This window comes from Nanorana parkeri, unplaced genomic scaffold, assembly GCF_000935625.1.
Source record: "Nanorana parkeri isolate BGI_ZX_2015 unplaced genomic scaffold, ASM93562v1 scaffold583, whole genome shotgun sequence".
NCBI lineage: Eukaryota > Metazoa > Chordata > Amphibia > Anura > Dicroglossidae > Nanorana > Nanorana parkeri.
This window is the reverse complement of record NW_017306851.1, coordinates 814,274-829,387: the sequence shown is the minus strand read 5'-3', so window position 1 is coordinate 829,387 and position 15,114 is coordinate 814,274. Positions and strand designations below refer to the sequence as shown.

Sequence of the window (15,114 nt, the reverse complement as noted above, 5' to 3'; positions counted from 1 at the left end):
GCCCCTTAGCAAAATTTTGTATGGGGCCCCGTGATTTCTAGTTACGCCACTTGCAGAGCCCACTTGATATACCAAACAGCCCACCTGAGAGTGACCCTGCAGAGCTCTCCATAGACTATAGTGGGCTCTGCAGGGTCTCGGATGGGCTGCACACCTCTTACCTGTCAGCGCTGTCAGCCTCCGTGGTCGCCGGGCCCCGCCTCATATTGACGGCCCTGCCTGCTCTTAGGTCGCTGGCCAGTGATGTAAGAGGAGGCGGGGTTGGTCTTGAGCAGGCCCCGCCTCCTTCACTACGAACGCCTGCCTTTTCTGCCGCAGCTGCTGGCTGTCAGACACAGCTCCGCAGCAGCTGTGAGGGGAAACGCGCCGCGGCCACTGCACACATCACTGGCAGGTTGTCGGTGATCTTCACAGCCGCTGCTGAGCTGGGTCAGTGACAGCCAGCACCCTTACATACCAAAGCAACCCAGGCAGCCCACACAGCATCAGAGAGATGCACTGGCCGGGCACCGTAGCAGCCGCCTGGGTCGCCAGTACACCACTGGTCATGTGTATTCTTCCTGAGCTTTGTGTATTTCCTCCAGATCTGTGCAGTAATCCAGAGTGAGACTTGGAGCTTCCTGTAATAAAGACCGCTCACTGCTGCTCTCTCTCCTTGTGCAGGGTGACTGGTCTTGTCTCCGCCCCCTCCTGTAATAAAGACCGCTCACTGCTGCTCTCTCTCCTTGTGCAGGGTGACTGGTCTTGTCTCCGCCCCCTCCTGTAATAAAGACCGCTCACTGCTGCTGCTCTCTCCTTGTGCAGGGTGACTGGTCTTGTCTCCGCCCCCTCCTGTAATAAAGACCACTCACTGCTGTTTTTCTTGTGCAGTGTGACTGGTCTTGTCTCCGCCTCCTATAGTTTCTATTAGTGGGTGGGGCTATGTGCAGCACAGTAATGATGTCACTGATAGGAGGTAATATCTGGGTTTGTGTCTTTTGTGTTGAGTAATCTCTATGACAGTTTTTGCGTCTGAGATTTATCTTTAGGCGAGCATCAATCTGTGTTTTGTAAAGCTGTTGAAATGTTTCTTTTTGGATTCTTCGCAGCGAAGGGCCGTGCCATAGCCATCCCTGTCGATCTCGACAGTCAGGTGAACAATTTGTTTCTCAAAAGCCATAACATTGTACAGAAGACGGCCATGAGCTGGCGCATGACGGCCAGAAATGCTGCCCGCCGCGATTCTGTGCTAACTGCCTCACGGGACTACCGCAATATTATCGAACGGCTGCAGGTAATGGGGGAAAAGGCTCTTCGCATCGCAGAACCTGTTTAATTTACTTCCATTACTGTTGTGCCAACTTATCATTAATGGATCTGTCCTGGAGACGGTCACAGTATGGCTAAAGGTTTGTGGACACCTGACTATCACAACGACACTATATGGTCCGAAAGTATGTGGACCTCCCTCCAAATGAAGTTCAGGTCTTCCCAGTCAAGGTTCTGTTAATACTCCAACATACAAAGACATTGTAGAGAATTGTGCTCATCCAACCATGTGGTAAGTTTGGAGGAGACCCTTTTCTGTTCCACCATGACTGCCCCCTGTGTACAAAGCCAGCTCCATAAAGACATGGGGTGACAAGTTTGGGGAGGAGGAGCTCGAGTGTCCTGCACAGAGCCCTGACCTCAACCCTACTGAGCACCCTTGAACTATGAGCCCGGTCTTCTCATCCAACATCAGGACCGGTCCTCACAAATTCCCACAGACTCCCTCCCTCTAAATTCTTGTGGAAAGCCTCCATATTAAAGGGCATTGGGGATCAGCTCCACATTAATGTGCTTTGGCGGAAGGGGGGGGGGACAATTCCATATTAATGGCCATGGTTCTCGGGCAATTCCATATTGATGGCCATGGTTCTGGAATGCAATGTCCAACAAGCTCATTATAGGGTGTGATGGTCAGGAGTCCACTGACGTTTGGCTATATAAAGTAAAAGTATTTTTTTTTGGCTTACCAGCGTTTCACTAAACCTGGCATGTTGCATTTGGATGGAATGTTGACCCCAAAAATGACACAAGGCTAGTATAGTTTTCCTGTGATTGATCAGGCTATATACTTGCAGCCCACATTTCGAGATTCTGCTTCCTCTGCACAGAGTGTAGACATATACTGAATGGGGTGTCAGGCAAAATGGGTGAAAAAGTCCAAATAGTGTTTCATGATTCATTCAAAGCAAGCCAATGCATTTCAGGGCAACAAAACTCCGTCTTCATCAATAATGTGGAGACTTAAAAGTACTCAAAAGACTGAAAACCAAAGAAATCGCTCATTTAGCTTGGTTTGGGATCACTATTAGGCTGAAGTTGCATAGAGTCATCAGCAACTGTTTCTCTTTTGGACTTTTCACCCATTTGGTCTGCTGTCCATTCTCTGTATGTCTACACTGTAAGCTTCTTCTGGGTATCCACCAAGGGAGACCTTTCCTGCTGTTGTAGCCGCCGTACCAGAACCAGTGATTGTTTGGAGAACTTTGGTGCATTTGAACTTTATGAATGAGCATTGAGATCCCAACACTTCCTAATAACTGGCATCTTATTCTGCACAGGACATTGTGTCATCCCTGGAAGATCGGCTGCGTCCTCTGGTCCAAGCGGAACTTTCAGTCCTCGTGGACGTCTTGCACCGGCCGGAGCTCTTGTTTCCGGAGAACACGGAGGCCCGAAAGAAGTGCGAGAGCGGGCAGTTCATCTGCAAGTGAGTGGCAGCTTTGTTGGCAAGTTGAGGGGGTAATTTTTATTTGGGCCAAGGCAACCAACATTTATCTGGTAAATCCAGACTCCCCCCTCCTTCCCCCTTTGGCTGTAGTGCTATAGATGACTATAGCAATGATCTACTATTGCAAGGAGAGGTTGGATGGGATCACCTTTGCCTAAGCCTCCATTCTAACAGCAAGTGCCAGGACAACATTTCACTTCTAATGTAAACAGTGCGGAAACATTGTTCCACATATTGTGTGTCTGTTGTATCTGCCTGTGTCTGTATCTGCCTGTGTCTGTATCTGCCTGTGTCTGTATCTGCCTGTGTCTGTATCTGCCTGTGTCTGTATCTGCCTGTGTCTGTATCTGCCTGTGTCTGTATCTGCCTGTGTCTGTATCTGCCTGTGTCTGTATCTGCCTGTGTCTGTACATTTCCTCCTATGGAGCGCTCAGCAGCAGGAGCATAAGCCAAGACACTGATTAATTCAGCTCCTAGGCTAGAGCTGGCCATGCGCTTTTTAGTCTGAACATACGATCTCCTTAAGACCTTGCATCAACTTTGTACTGCACGGGCTGGCCTGATTGGATACAAATTAAAACATTGTTTAAGCTGTTTTTTTTTTTTTTTCCCTTTTTGTTACATAGTTTTGGTCAATGTAAACTCGGATTGTATAGTGGCCAGCTTTGTATGGTCCGCTCTGGTGCTGTCACCAGCAGCCGACGGATGCAGCTGTAAAGCCAACCGGGGGCCGCTGTCACTCAAAGTACAGCCCACTGTACTCCGTACGCTGTTAGATATTTGGAGCATGGTGGGCTACACTCTGGATGCTGGTGGGCTGCTTGTTGGGCACCAAGAATATAAAAGGTAACCCAGTAGTGAGCGATCACTTAACTCCATTTCCAAAATCAAAGGAGTAATCGGCTGACACATCACACCAGGAGAAATGTCAGGAATGGGGAGGGCGTGCCATGTCAGTCATCCTTCTAGCCATCGTCTGATTGTCGGGTTGTTTTCATGTCGTGCTTTTTCTCTTTCCAGATTAATAAGACATACAAAGCAGCTTCTGGAGGAGAACGAGGAGAAGCTATGCATTAAAGTCCTGCAGACGCTGAGAGAGATGATGGCGAAAGACCGAGGGTTCGGGGACAAGGTATTGCCCATTTACTGCTCATTAAACCAACGGGCATGTGGTCCTTGTTGATTAAATTGATTAAAGATGATCCCTTCAGTTTTGTCCATTCAGTCCAGTAAGTCAGACAAGAGTCCATCAGTGAGCTACTCTAAAGGTCCCCACACACCTTACGATCGTACGATAATCGCGGGAAATCCCGCCATCGTACGATTATCGTAAGGTGTGTGGAAGCCGTGCGACCTCTACTACTGTAAGGTCGCACGACTTTTAACTTACGGACATGTTCGAAAACCCGCCGAGCATCGTACGATGTTCGGCGGGTTTGTGGCATGTTCGTACGATAAAAGCCGTGTAGCATTGCGGTCATCGTAAGCCCGCCCCTCAGGGGGCGTGGCTTGCGATCATCGCAATTACGATCTGCCTATGCAAGATAGGCAGATCGTATGTTTTTTTTTTAAAGTAACTTACAACCATCGCAAGACAAAAGTATTGCGATGGTTGTAAGGTGTGTGCCCAGCCTAAGATAGGATTGCATACAGTCCTGTTCAATCTGTGTTTTGGCTCTTCCGTTCAGTGCAGCAGAATCCTCCGAGCATTGTACCCTAGAAAGAGAAGCAAGCTATTTTTCCATTTTCCCTAATGTGATGCTGATCTACTCTCAGTAATATAGCAATTGAAGTGTTTCAGTCTTTCACAACCTGTGACAGGGAATTCTACAAAGCAGGCAAAGGTGGCCATTTTTCCCCAGTCATCTTCCAGGACAGCCATTGAGATATAGGCTCTGCCTGCATCTCGATGGCTGTCCTGGAAGATTCCTGGAAACAGAGTTATCAGGTAATCAACTCATGTTTTCTTTTCTGTAGCCTCTAGCAGTCTACAATTCTCAGGCAGCAGCTGACTTTACACTTGTAGATTCCCCCAGCAGCGAAAGTGTCCGTCCGTGCCTGCCTATCACAGGGCTTAATTGGCTGCAATTCCAAAAGCTGCCACTAGATGGTAGTCTGCCATCACAGCGCCAGAGTTCCCATCATGATTTGACTGAAGCCGAAATTGTTATCAATGGTGAGGACACTTTCGGTGATGAAAGATGCAGGGAGATGTTTTAGAAGCAAAAGTTTACATTTGGCAAGTTCCTGAAGGCGACCATGAAAAAAGAGAACCGAAAGTTGACTTTTATGGCATGCCAGATGGAGCTACCAATGGAAGACTCTTCTTTGTGGTTAATGGGACCCCTTGCAACTCCAATGTACAACTGCTTTCTAGAACATGGGATACAATCTCACTCCAGGGCTGCTGTTTTCTGAATTTGATCGCTCCATCACTTCAAAGCGAGAGGGCAGCCGTAGACTGACGGTTGTCTCGCCATGAACAGGGAGCGCTGGGCCATCTTTCCCTCATTGTAATAGGTCAGTATCCACCACAATGCATATTGTGTCTAAGCAAAACAAATGCAGTTGAGAATTTGCTTCCCTAGGGGTGGCTGGGTTGATTTAGTGGCTCTTCTGCTTAGTGGTCTTATCGGGCCAGCAAGTTGGGCAAGGGGGCCAGTTAGGGCATTGATAGCCACCCATAGTTGAAGCATGAAACACATATGCCAATCAGTTTTAGATTGCATAAAGCCCCAAAAGACCAAAAATTAGATCTTGGCATAACAATGAATAGGCAGTCTCTTATGCTCACATAGTAAAGTGGACCTTTCATTAGGTCTAAATAAATTCCATACCAATTCCAAGATAAAGCAACAATATTATTAAAGGAGAACTATAGTAAGGTCACGAGCGCTGGATGCAGTGCAGATACTTAATACAATGCTCTTTCCTCTTTTGCAGCTTGTAGCCATTGACGCTGTGGAAAATTCTGAGGTTTTGACCTGTCTGTCTCTTGTGTGACCCCTGACTCCATTTCCTTCCCCTTTTATCCTCTTCTTTAAAGGCTACAGAATGATGTAGCTTCACCGTGCGTGCGCTGAACAGGCTGTTGTGCCTCTCCTTGTGCCCCCTCGCCCCTTCCATCCAGTGACCTTGTGACTTCTGTGTGTGGTTGTAGTTGGTCACTTGTGTCTGTGTTTTGCAGAGATTCGCACGGCTTCTTGTTTCTGTTGGCTTAAAGCACAAAACCACACACAAAAAAAGCTTTTTTTGGCGAGTTCAGTACTACAGGATGGAGCGGCAAAATGGTCACCTTGGTAAAGCGTATTATCCATTTGCTTTCCTTTTGCTCACAGAGGGGCCAGTGCTTTGTTTAGTGGGCAAAGTTACCTTTGTACTTGTTACTCTGAAACAACCTTTCCCGACCTCTGCACCCTGGAGGAAACTTTGAAATAATTTTAAGATCTCAGGGTACCCCTACAAAATGTTTTCACAGTAAATGAGCATGAGCAGTAAGCTGCTGAAGGTTTTAAGTAAAAGAATAAAGTCCGTGAAGAAATGCTCCCTTGTGTTAGTGGTCAGGGGAGAAGGGGGGTCCCCTTGCTTTAGTGGTCAGGAGAGAAGGGGTCCCCTTGCTTTAGTGGTCAGGAGAGAAGGGGGGGGTTCGGGGGTGGGGGGGGTCCCCTTGCTTTAGTGGTCAGGAGAGAAGGGGGGGTCCCCTTGCTTTAGTGGTTAGCAGTCCCCTGGAAGGTTAAGTGGGGGAAGAGAACTGCAGCCTAGAAGAGGGACTTGGGAGAGAGCAGGTTATTGAATCAGCGGAGTTGTTAGGAGTTGAGCTCTTAATATGGTGACCTGGTGAGAAAGTGAATCTGCACTTGGGAAGGGAAACTGGCCACCACGGGGGAACCCAAACTCTGTTTAGGGATACTAGAGAAGATGGAGCACTCTGTGATTTTATAGTGCATTACATTCATTGAAAAGGGTTCCTCTGGGGATAAAGACCTTCAAACAGCTGCAGCCTTTCTCATACAGGCTATCGGCTTTTTAACCATTCTTATCACGTGTAATGCGTGCGTCAGAAGCCTGCCCAGACATAATAAAACTAGTTGGGTAATACCAGTTACTACTTGATGACTTTATTGCTCTGCTATAAAATAAGAAATTTGTCTGAAAGCTGGAATTGTGACTTAGTGTCCCTGAAAGGATGGGGATGGGAGCGTGTACTGCTGACTCATTTTAGGTTATGTGCTCCGGAGCTCTCATACGGGTTCTGCGATAGCATCTAGTGAGCTTCTGCCCTGGAACAAGCACATAGTCTGAAGTCTGCAAAGTCTAAACTCCAGATGTGTGTGCTTGTACCTGGTCACTAAGCTGGCGTTGGCCTCTTGCTCCAGTCTCCTTCCTACTCTGTCCATCAAGCCAAGATGGGGATGTTGACTCTGGAACATGTACTTTAAAAAAGAGAGCCTGTCAAGATTACTGTAGTGTTTCTTTTTATTTGGCACACCAATCCAGCATTGGCTGAGTCTCGGAAGCATTGCTGGTTCCATTGGAAGGGACCTCTCTGCTCATGATGCTGTAGACATATCAAAGCCTTTCCTTAGGAGTCTGGCAATGGTTAGGTCCCAAAGCGGTTCAGGTTTCAGCTATGCAGGCTCCCTATAAGATTAATGAATTCTTCTTAAGGTCATGAAATGAGACAGCTTGTACTGCTGCCCAGGATAGTCGGTGACGAGTTCAGTCTTTCCTTTCTCTTGGCGTGTCTTGTCTGCCTTGTGTGTGATTCAGTAGACATGACCCTGTGCTGTAAGCAGGTCATACATATCTCCTGCAGTTCTCCATCACCGGTGACTCACAACATTGGCTGAATATTTCACCTCTGATCTCACACGCAGCTTTATTGGATGCAAGGGGGTTCGGGAAACACGTTCAGCTTGCTTGTTTTAAACCATAGCCAGTTGAAAGCCTTCTGTGTTTCAGGAGTTCCTCGTATCTTTCTGGTCCAAAGGGCAGAGAATTTCCTCCTTACTCACAACTGGTGACCTTCCTGGGAACACTCTTCAGATACCATGATGAATATCTCAAGTAACCTACTGTTAAAGATATTATTGGGTTCAATGACCTGCGGGTCTCTGCAAATACTAGGGAGTTTGTCGGGGGAGGGACTCCGTCATTCGCTGTTGTAATGCATGGGGATTTTAGACGGCATTGGCAGTTCAGTTGGGGTTGAGTCAACACTGAGGTCTCTCACTGCTGTAAAACAAATTGTTTTTTATTCCGGCAACAAACAAAAACACTGAAGTATAATAAAAAGAAAAACACTGAAGTATGATGACAAAAGGAATTCTGGCCAAGGGACAATAAAGACCATTATCTTGTTCACGTTGCATGAGACAATGGGAAGCTCAGTCTGTACATATTGGTGAGCAAGATAAAGGCCTTTGTCTTGTTGTGTGCTCGGCAAGTTTCTGTTTAGAAGTATTTACTGCATATAGATCTAAGGGTAAGAAAAGGGTTGCAGAAGAGAAATGGAAGTGTGGAAGGGAAGTATTTTGGAAGATGTCTCCCTTTATACCCTTGGTTCTCAACTGGTGGGTCGTGACCCAAATGTTCACTGGGTCTCCGCATGGCTTCCACTTTTCTAGGTGAGGAGCTCCTCAGCCTCCCCCTAGCACAGCACTGTTCACTCTCACACCGAGCAGCTATTCAAAATATGCTGTCTGGCGCCAAGTGTTGACTTGAGGTGGGCTGGGGGTATGGCAGCGAGGGAGCTCCATCCATCCATCCATACATGCATTGCTTACAGCTTCCTCACATGTCCTGTAGAGGTGCCTGGACCAGAGTGACATCACATTCTGGCTTCCGATACCTCAACAGGCACGCATGGGAGCTGTACAAGCAATGCACATATGGATGGAGCTCCATCACAACACAGCATCCCACACTGTTGTGCGTTCCATTGCAGTGTGACTTAGGTCGCGACTTAATGACCGAGGACAAATGTGGGTCCTGAGGTTGCACAGGTTGAGAACCACTGCTTTAAATCATGGTGAATGAAGGCTAACAGAGCGCCAGGTAATCTTGAAGGAGAACTATGGGGTCAGTGCTTTTCCCCATAGTTTTCCTGAGGGTAACGAGAGGACACAAACTAGCGTCCTCCCGTCACCCAAAGCTCAGTATACTGAGACAGCCGCATCCGGAACGGATCCTGACAATTCTGTCTGGATCCACCCAGCTGCGTGAGTGACAGCTGGCTCTGCCTATCTAGAGGCAGAGCCAGCTGTACCCGCCCCCTCCCCCCCAGTCGGCGCTGGAGGATCGGACAGGGGAGGGGGCTGGGGGGAATCACTGCAGGGAGCCGTGAGTGACGGTCACGGCTCTCTGCACGGATAGATCGAGAAGTGAGCGAGCGCCGGTATGTGTTCGCTCACTTCCCGATCTACTGAGCCGACCTGTGATAGTTTCATTGTCACAGGTCAGCTCAGATTGAGAGGCTGAGTGAAAATCACGCCTCATAATTCTCTAAGAATCCCCCAAAAAAGCCTTATTGGCTTTGCAAATGGCGGCAAGAAGATATACACAGCCAATGCCCCAAGGGTCAGGAATCCCCCTTCATCAGGACTTAATGGACAAGAGAACACTGATGGACTCGAAACATACAGCTCCTGCACACAATCCTATTAGGCAGGAGAGGAAAAACTTTACCAGCAGTTCATTGCATTGACTGCATATGTTCTTGTTGCCATTTGTGGAGCCAACAAAGTTTTTTGGGGGATGATTACCCCGTTCTCAGGCTTTATTCGCATGGATTTCTCAGTCTGGACGTCTCCTCCCTTTTGGAGGGCCTCCTGTTTTGTGAAGAACTGCTAGAATGGAGCCCATCACAAGATGGGGTGTGGCCTAGACCGGATGACCCCATCAGAGGGGGTGACACCAAAATGACTGAAAAGTTGGGCACTCGGTCATGGACTAAATGGGCCCGACGGCTGCATAAGAGAGGAGGGGACCCGACCAGAATACCTTATCCCGCTGGATGAACATTCCCTCTCTTTACCAGCATCCATCACCAAGATGGTCATTTTGGTGATGGACGTCGGCAGTTAAGTGGGCGTGACGCTAAGCAATGGACAAGAGGACACTGATGGACTCGGCATACAGCTCCTGCACACAATCCTATTAGGCAGGAGAGGACAAAGGTGTTCAGGTGCAGGTGACACCCAGCATGGTGACGCCTCTGGCCTTCAGGCACAGATATTGCTCCTATTTGACTACAGGAACTTCGTGGTCTGGCGCCTCATCTCCGCTCAACCCTGGATCCCTTTCTTAAATCGTAGCTCTGCTCCTACGTTGCCATCCTGTTTCTAGCAGTCGCTGCAGCTTTTGAAAGTTCATGCACGAGGGCGTGCAGTCACGGTGGATGACCCTAATCTGAGTGGATTTATAATTGACCTCCTTCCTGCTCACTACTTCCTCTTTACAAACATAGTGAGCGTGCCGGGCTGTTTGTATATACCAGGGTGGTAACCCAGTGGGTGAAAGTTGTGCATTTGTGTAACTTTTGACACATTTTATAGGCTCACTTTTATCCATTGTACTAATAAATATTGGGGTCTTGCTAATCTTCCTGTTCAGACGTCCAGCACTTGGTCCCAGCATGTGAGCAGACCTGGGAACTGAAGGTGTAGAAAATAATTAGGTGACTTAGGCGGCAGTCGAGAATGGGCACTGTTAATTGGTTCTTCATTCTTCTATTTTTATAGCCAGCCTTATTTTTAGTGATAGCTGTGTGTGCTGTTATCTACTGGCGTTCCCTCCCTGTCAGAGCAGAAGTGTCAATACAGTCACACTAAAAGACTGCCTTGTCACCTGCCGGGCTGCTGGATGAGGGTATAAAGCTATATAAACAAAGCATTCAAGTTTTTTCTCCTGTCTGCGCCTTCATTAGGGGAGTTGTATTGAATGCCTGAACACTCCTATCAGCATGGAGCATCAACTTTGCTGATTGGAGAGCTCTAGTTGTGACTCGGCAAGGGTGTGTGTTGGACCGTTTGCAGGGGACCACTGCTTTCCACACAGAGCAAGGCTAATGTGCTGCTGCACTAAGTTGCCAGTCATAGCCAGCTGTAGTTGCATTGCTACAGTCTTTGGGTTTCTTAGTGGTTGTCTGGGGCCTTGGCTTGGTTGCACTCAGAGGTTGCCTAGGCATGTATCTCTACCAGTGGGTAGAAATGTCACAGGTGTAGAGGTGTCTGAGCCAGATGGATGACAAAACCTCAGGCCATAATTCAAGGATTGATCAGATTGTGCAATCTGCGCCTTATACTTGCCTAGTCTTCTGGTTCTGGTGCCGCCATACCTGTAACATGGACCTAGACATGAATCCAGATATACAGGTACAGTGATGAATACCAGGCAGCTAGGTGCCTTTCTACCTCCTATAGGGCCAGGCCCAGGGGAGGTAAAAAAGGCAGCCACCGTTTGGTGCTTCATCAAGAAGTGGTTGCAAAAAGAGTAGGGCCTGCAACCTATCCTGCTGAAGTAGTTCACAACTTATAGGGAGGTTGTTGACCATTTGCCTTGGTTGCCAATGGACCTCATGCCATCACTGACCTCCTATATAGTATGACTTATCACCATGCAGTATAACTTCAGTGTACCTCCCGTTTCAGTCTCATGTAAGGAAGGTATCAGTTTGTGATCTGATAGAAAGCAATATCGATGAAGTCAAATAGTGCAAGGCTAGCACCCAACATTCTCATTCCCGGGGTCACCACACAGGTGGTGTTTCACTCCCGTGTCCCCTGTGTGCGTGATCTGTCTGGGTTCTGCTGTGGACACCACACATCGTAACCTTCCTGTCTGTTTTTAGATGCACGGGGGTGGGATTCAAATGTCAGGACAGGTGGGAATAAATATAGGCTGGAGTTTAGTCCACGCTCAGGGACAAGTATTAAATAGCTGAGGGAAGCTTAGGTTGAGCCTTTACTCGTGACCACATTCTATATAACATCCCTTTAAATGGAGTCCCTGAAAGGATTGTTGGAGGGGGGGTGCGGAGGAGGGGACTGCTGTGAACAAAACTCGGCACACGCCTCCCAATTTTAATGTTTTCCCCGAAACTGCAATCTCTGATAGCTCTGACCAGAGTGGGTGATTTGATGTTGAGAAACCGGATGCGAATGTCTTAATCTGTGTTTGACCTCAGCAGAGTTAAATTTTAGCTCGTGTTCCCCAGAGCAGAGAGAACGTAGTCACTGGGGCGGACGGGGTGTTAGGGGGGTGGAGGAGGGGGGGTGGTTGCTGTATAAACTTGCTTTTTATGTTTGAAAAAATTAAAGTGGCCACCTGCTCCTAAACACATTTTAATCCTTTTTTTTTTCATAAATACATTTATTTTCAAGGGTCAATTTTTATAAAACTGATTTGCTCTATACAATATTTCAGATGCTACTTCCCACTATTCACCAAAAACCTGTCGATGGTATCCGGCGGCTGGCAAGCCCCACCATCTTGCCGGGACTGAGTTGGAGGACACTGCCCCCCCGACTCGTGCCCCGGTGCAGCAGCACCGTCTGCATCGGCGGTAGGTCCGCCCACAGTCACCATCAGGAAACCCACCCTGAGAAATGCCATGCAGCCAGTGCCAGAGTACATGTAGACAGGAAGTGGGTGCAGGAGACGAAAAAACACTGAAATGTAACAAAGGTTAAAACAAAGTATTTTAGGAAAAAGTGAGAATTTGTTGGCGGGAGCGCAGAACTTCCTCAAACTAAATGTCACCTACATCTCATTAATGTGGATTAAACATTGTGTTCATCTGTTGCTATTTTTGGCCGCAGTGTCTCTTTAATTGCCACGCAAACTTTAATTGCCTTCGCCTTAATTGTATTAGATGTTCCTGTGATCGGCATACTTATGTAACAGAGTTGAATTCCCAGTTATGAATAGAATAGTCTGTATAGGAGGTAAATTGTTCTTTATATACTTTTTGTATCTTCTTTTTTTTTCTTCATCCAAGAGGATTGTAAACTTTCTATAACGGATGTGAACAAAGTGGACCTGTCTCAGCTGTGCCGGCACAGGACGCCTCTGCCATGTTGCTCGTTCCAAGTGAACCAACAGGCTGCATGCTGATGGGTTTCAGCAGAACAATTCTGCCAGGTTTCCAAAAAAAAAAATCTATTTTATAAATCGATACATTGTAACAAGTTTCATGAGCAGAGTGCTGAGCGGGCCGGCTTCCTTTCCTTTCTGTGCCAATGAACTCCCTGGCACTCTTCCTGGCAGTGCCCGCTAGGGGGTTGTGCTCGGCCGCCCTACTTGCCTGTTTGGTGAGTTGCCAGCCTCATTACATAACATGCGGTTTCTTTTCCTGGAACCGGAGCTCTGCTGCTGTGACCTTCAGCACTAATTACCAATAAACACTTCGCTGTTTACAGGGAGGCGGGGGGATTCAGGAGGGTGAGAGGATGCCGTTACCAGGCAAGTAGCCCACGTCACTTATACGCTGATCAGGACTGTTCTGTCAGTGGCACAAACATCTCAGGCCAGTGCCAGAGGAACAGATCAGATTTAGGGTTAGGGGGTCTAGGGCAATGAACAGTGTTGCGGCACCACTCATTGCGGCGTGCGTAATTGCATTGGGAGGTGTTTGGAGTGACATTTAAATGAATGGCAATGCACCTAGTGCACAATAACGCACGCTAGGTCTGTTGTGCAATGCAACGTACCTCCTGCACTGTTAACGCACGGTAGCTGCATTGCAGGGTAGGGTGCGTTAATCGCAATGGTGTGAACAAGCCCTTAAAGTGTTTCTGGCCCCAGTTCAAAACTAAACCTAGGGCACCAAATTTGACAAAAAAAACTCCATTGCCTACCTTGTGGCATTATGCCCCAGACCAGGTTCTTTAGCACCCAAGGCAAAATGGCCACAGCACCCCCTTCCCTCCTGGATCTGTAACGTGGCGCCTCAGCAAAGCTTCCCATCCTGCTGAAGCACCCATACCGACGGCCGCCTCCCCTGGCTCTGCGAGGAGCCCAGCTGCCGTCTGTCTCTCCGCTGAGCGAATTGCAGCATCTGCCCGACAGACGGAAGCCTCCCAGATGTGAAATAGACACTTTCCCACCCTCCAGCGTAGGGACTTTCCTGCTGATTCATGGATGCTGCTTGTGTGGGAGATTAACCCTTCACTTGCTGGCTGCCTGTGAATTGTAGCGCATTGTTCCCCTCCTCGTATGTGACCCGCTCACCTTCCGCTAATCTTATCCCTTCCTCCTTTTTTTTTTTATCAGCACAATGGAATCCATGCAGTTGGGTTTTGGGGAAGGTCTCTCTTCTCCTGTCCTCATATAAAACATGGTCACACTGCATTCAGAAAACAAAACAAGAAATCCCTGTAGTCTCGCAGCTGAGCAAATATGAACCATGAAATAAATATTTCCAATGATGCAATGGGGTCTTTCCCTGCTCTGCTCCTGAGTCGCATTCTCTTTCCATCTGACGCTCCCTAAAGGTCCGCAGAGTCATAGAGCGGCAATAAAAAATGTTTAATGTAGTCTTGGAAGACTCAATGGCAGTAGTGAGTTTTTGGAAGCGCGGACAGATGGTGCTGGACCCGTGTGGGTTTTTTTTCTTGGTGCTTCTCATCCAGCAGTAGTTGAGTGATGTGAATTTGGGTGATTTGGCCCGTAGGTAGTCATCTTCTGCAATCCAAAGTATCCTTGTCTTGACAGTGAACGCCGTAGATGTAGGAACTGAAGTATCACACCAATTAAAATAGCCCAGATACAACTGTATTCTGTTAGATACTCTACTTGATTGTCCCCAGAACCTAACGCATTTTGAGGGTCCAAAACACGCCCCCTTAGGGCTTAAAGGATAATTATGAGGTGAGGGTCAGATCTCACGATGACGCAACATTCACCACACGTCGGCCAATGAATCACTCACCGCGTGATGATACACATCATCGTGTATATCTTATAAAGGGGCTAATGTGTCCAGATTGACTGACTTGGTAACATTAGCCCCTCGGAACTACACAAATCTACCATACGCGACACATTTGCTGCACGTTGACCCGCGCACCCACTGAAACATTTCCAGAGTCTTACATTTGCCTTGTGCTGGCAAATGTGGTGGACCCGCATCCAGTTTTTTTTTCTTGGGTTTGCCTGATTTTTTGGGTTTTTTAGTAGACCTCTAAAAGAAATTATTTGGTTTTTTAGTCCTTTTAGTATCGGCTGATAACTTTGCCAATGCCGAGAATGAAATGTACGCTGGAAGTATGTTGAAGCAAATCCAGTTGGCCAATGTTTGAGATGTCACTGTGTAGCAGGAGGTTGTATGGTTACCCTTAACCCCCCCTCCCCAC

General features: G+C 47.7%; 1 protein-coding gene across 1 annotated transcript in view; it reads left to right on the top strand.

The window, feature by feature from the left end:
* The window catches only part of ITPR1 (inositol 1,4,5-trisphosphate receptor type 1), a 104,632-nt gene that overhangs the window by 45,475 nt on the left and 44,043 nt on the right, over positions 1–15,114 (top strand). Inside the window, 4 exon segments of the mRNA XM_018562545.1 lie at positions 1,089–1,273; positions 2,589–2,737; positions 3,779–3,890; positions 5,702–5,734. Coding sequence (XP_018418047.1) covers positions 1,089–1,273; positions 2,589–2,737; positions 3,779–3,890; positions 5,702–5,734 — 479 coding nt within the window.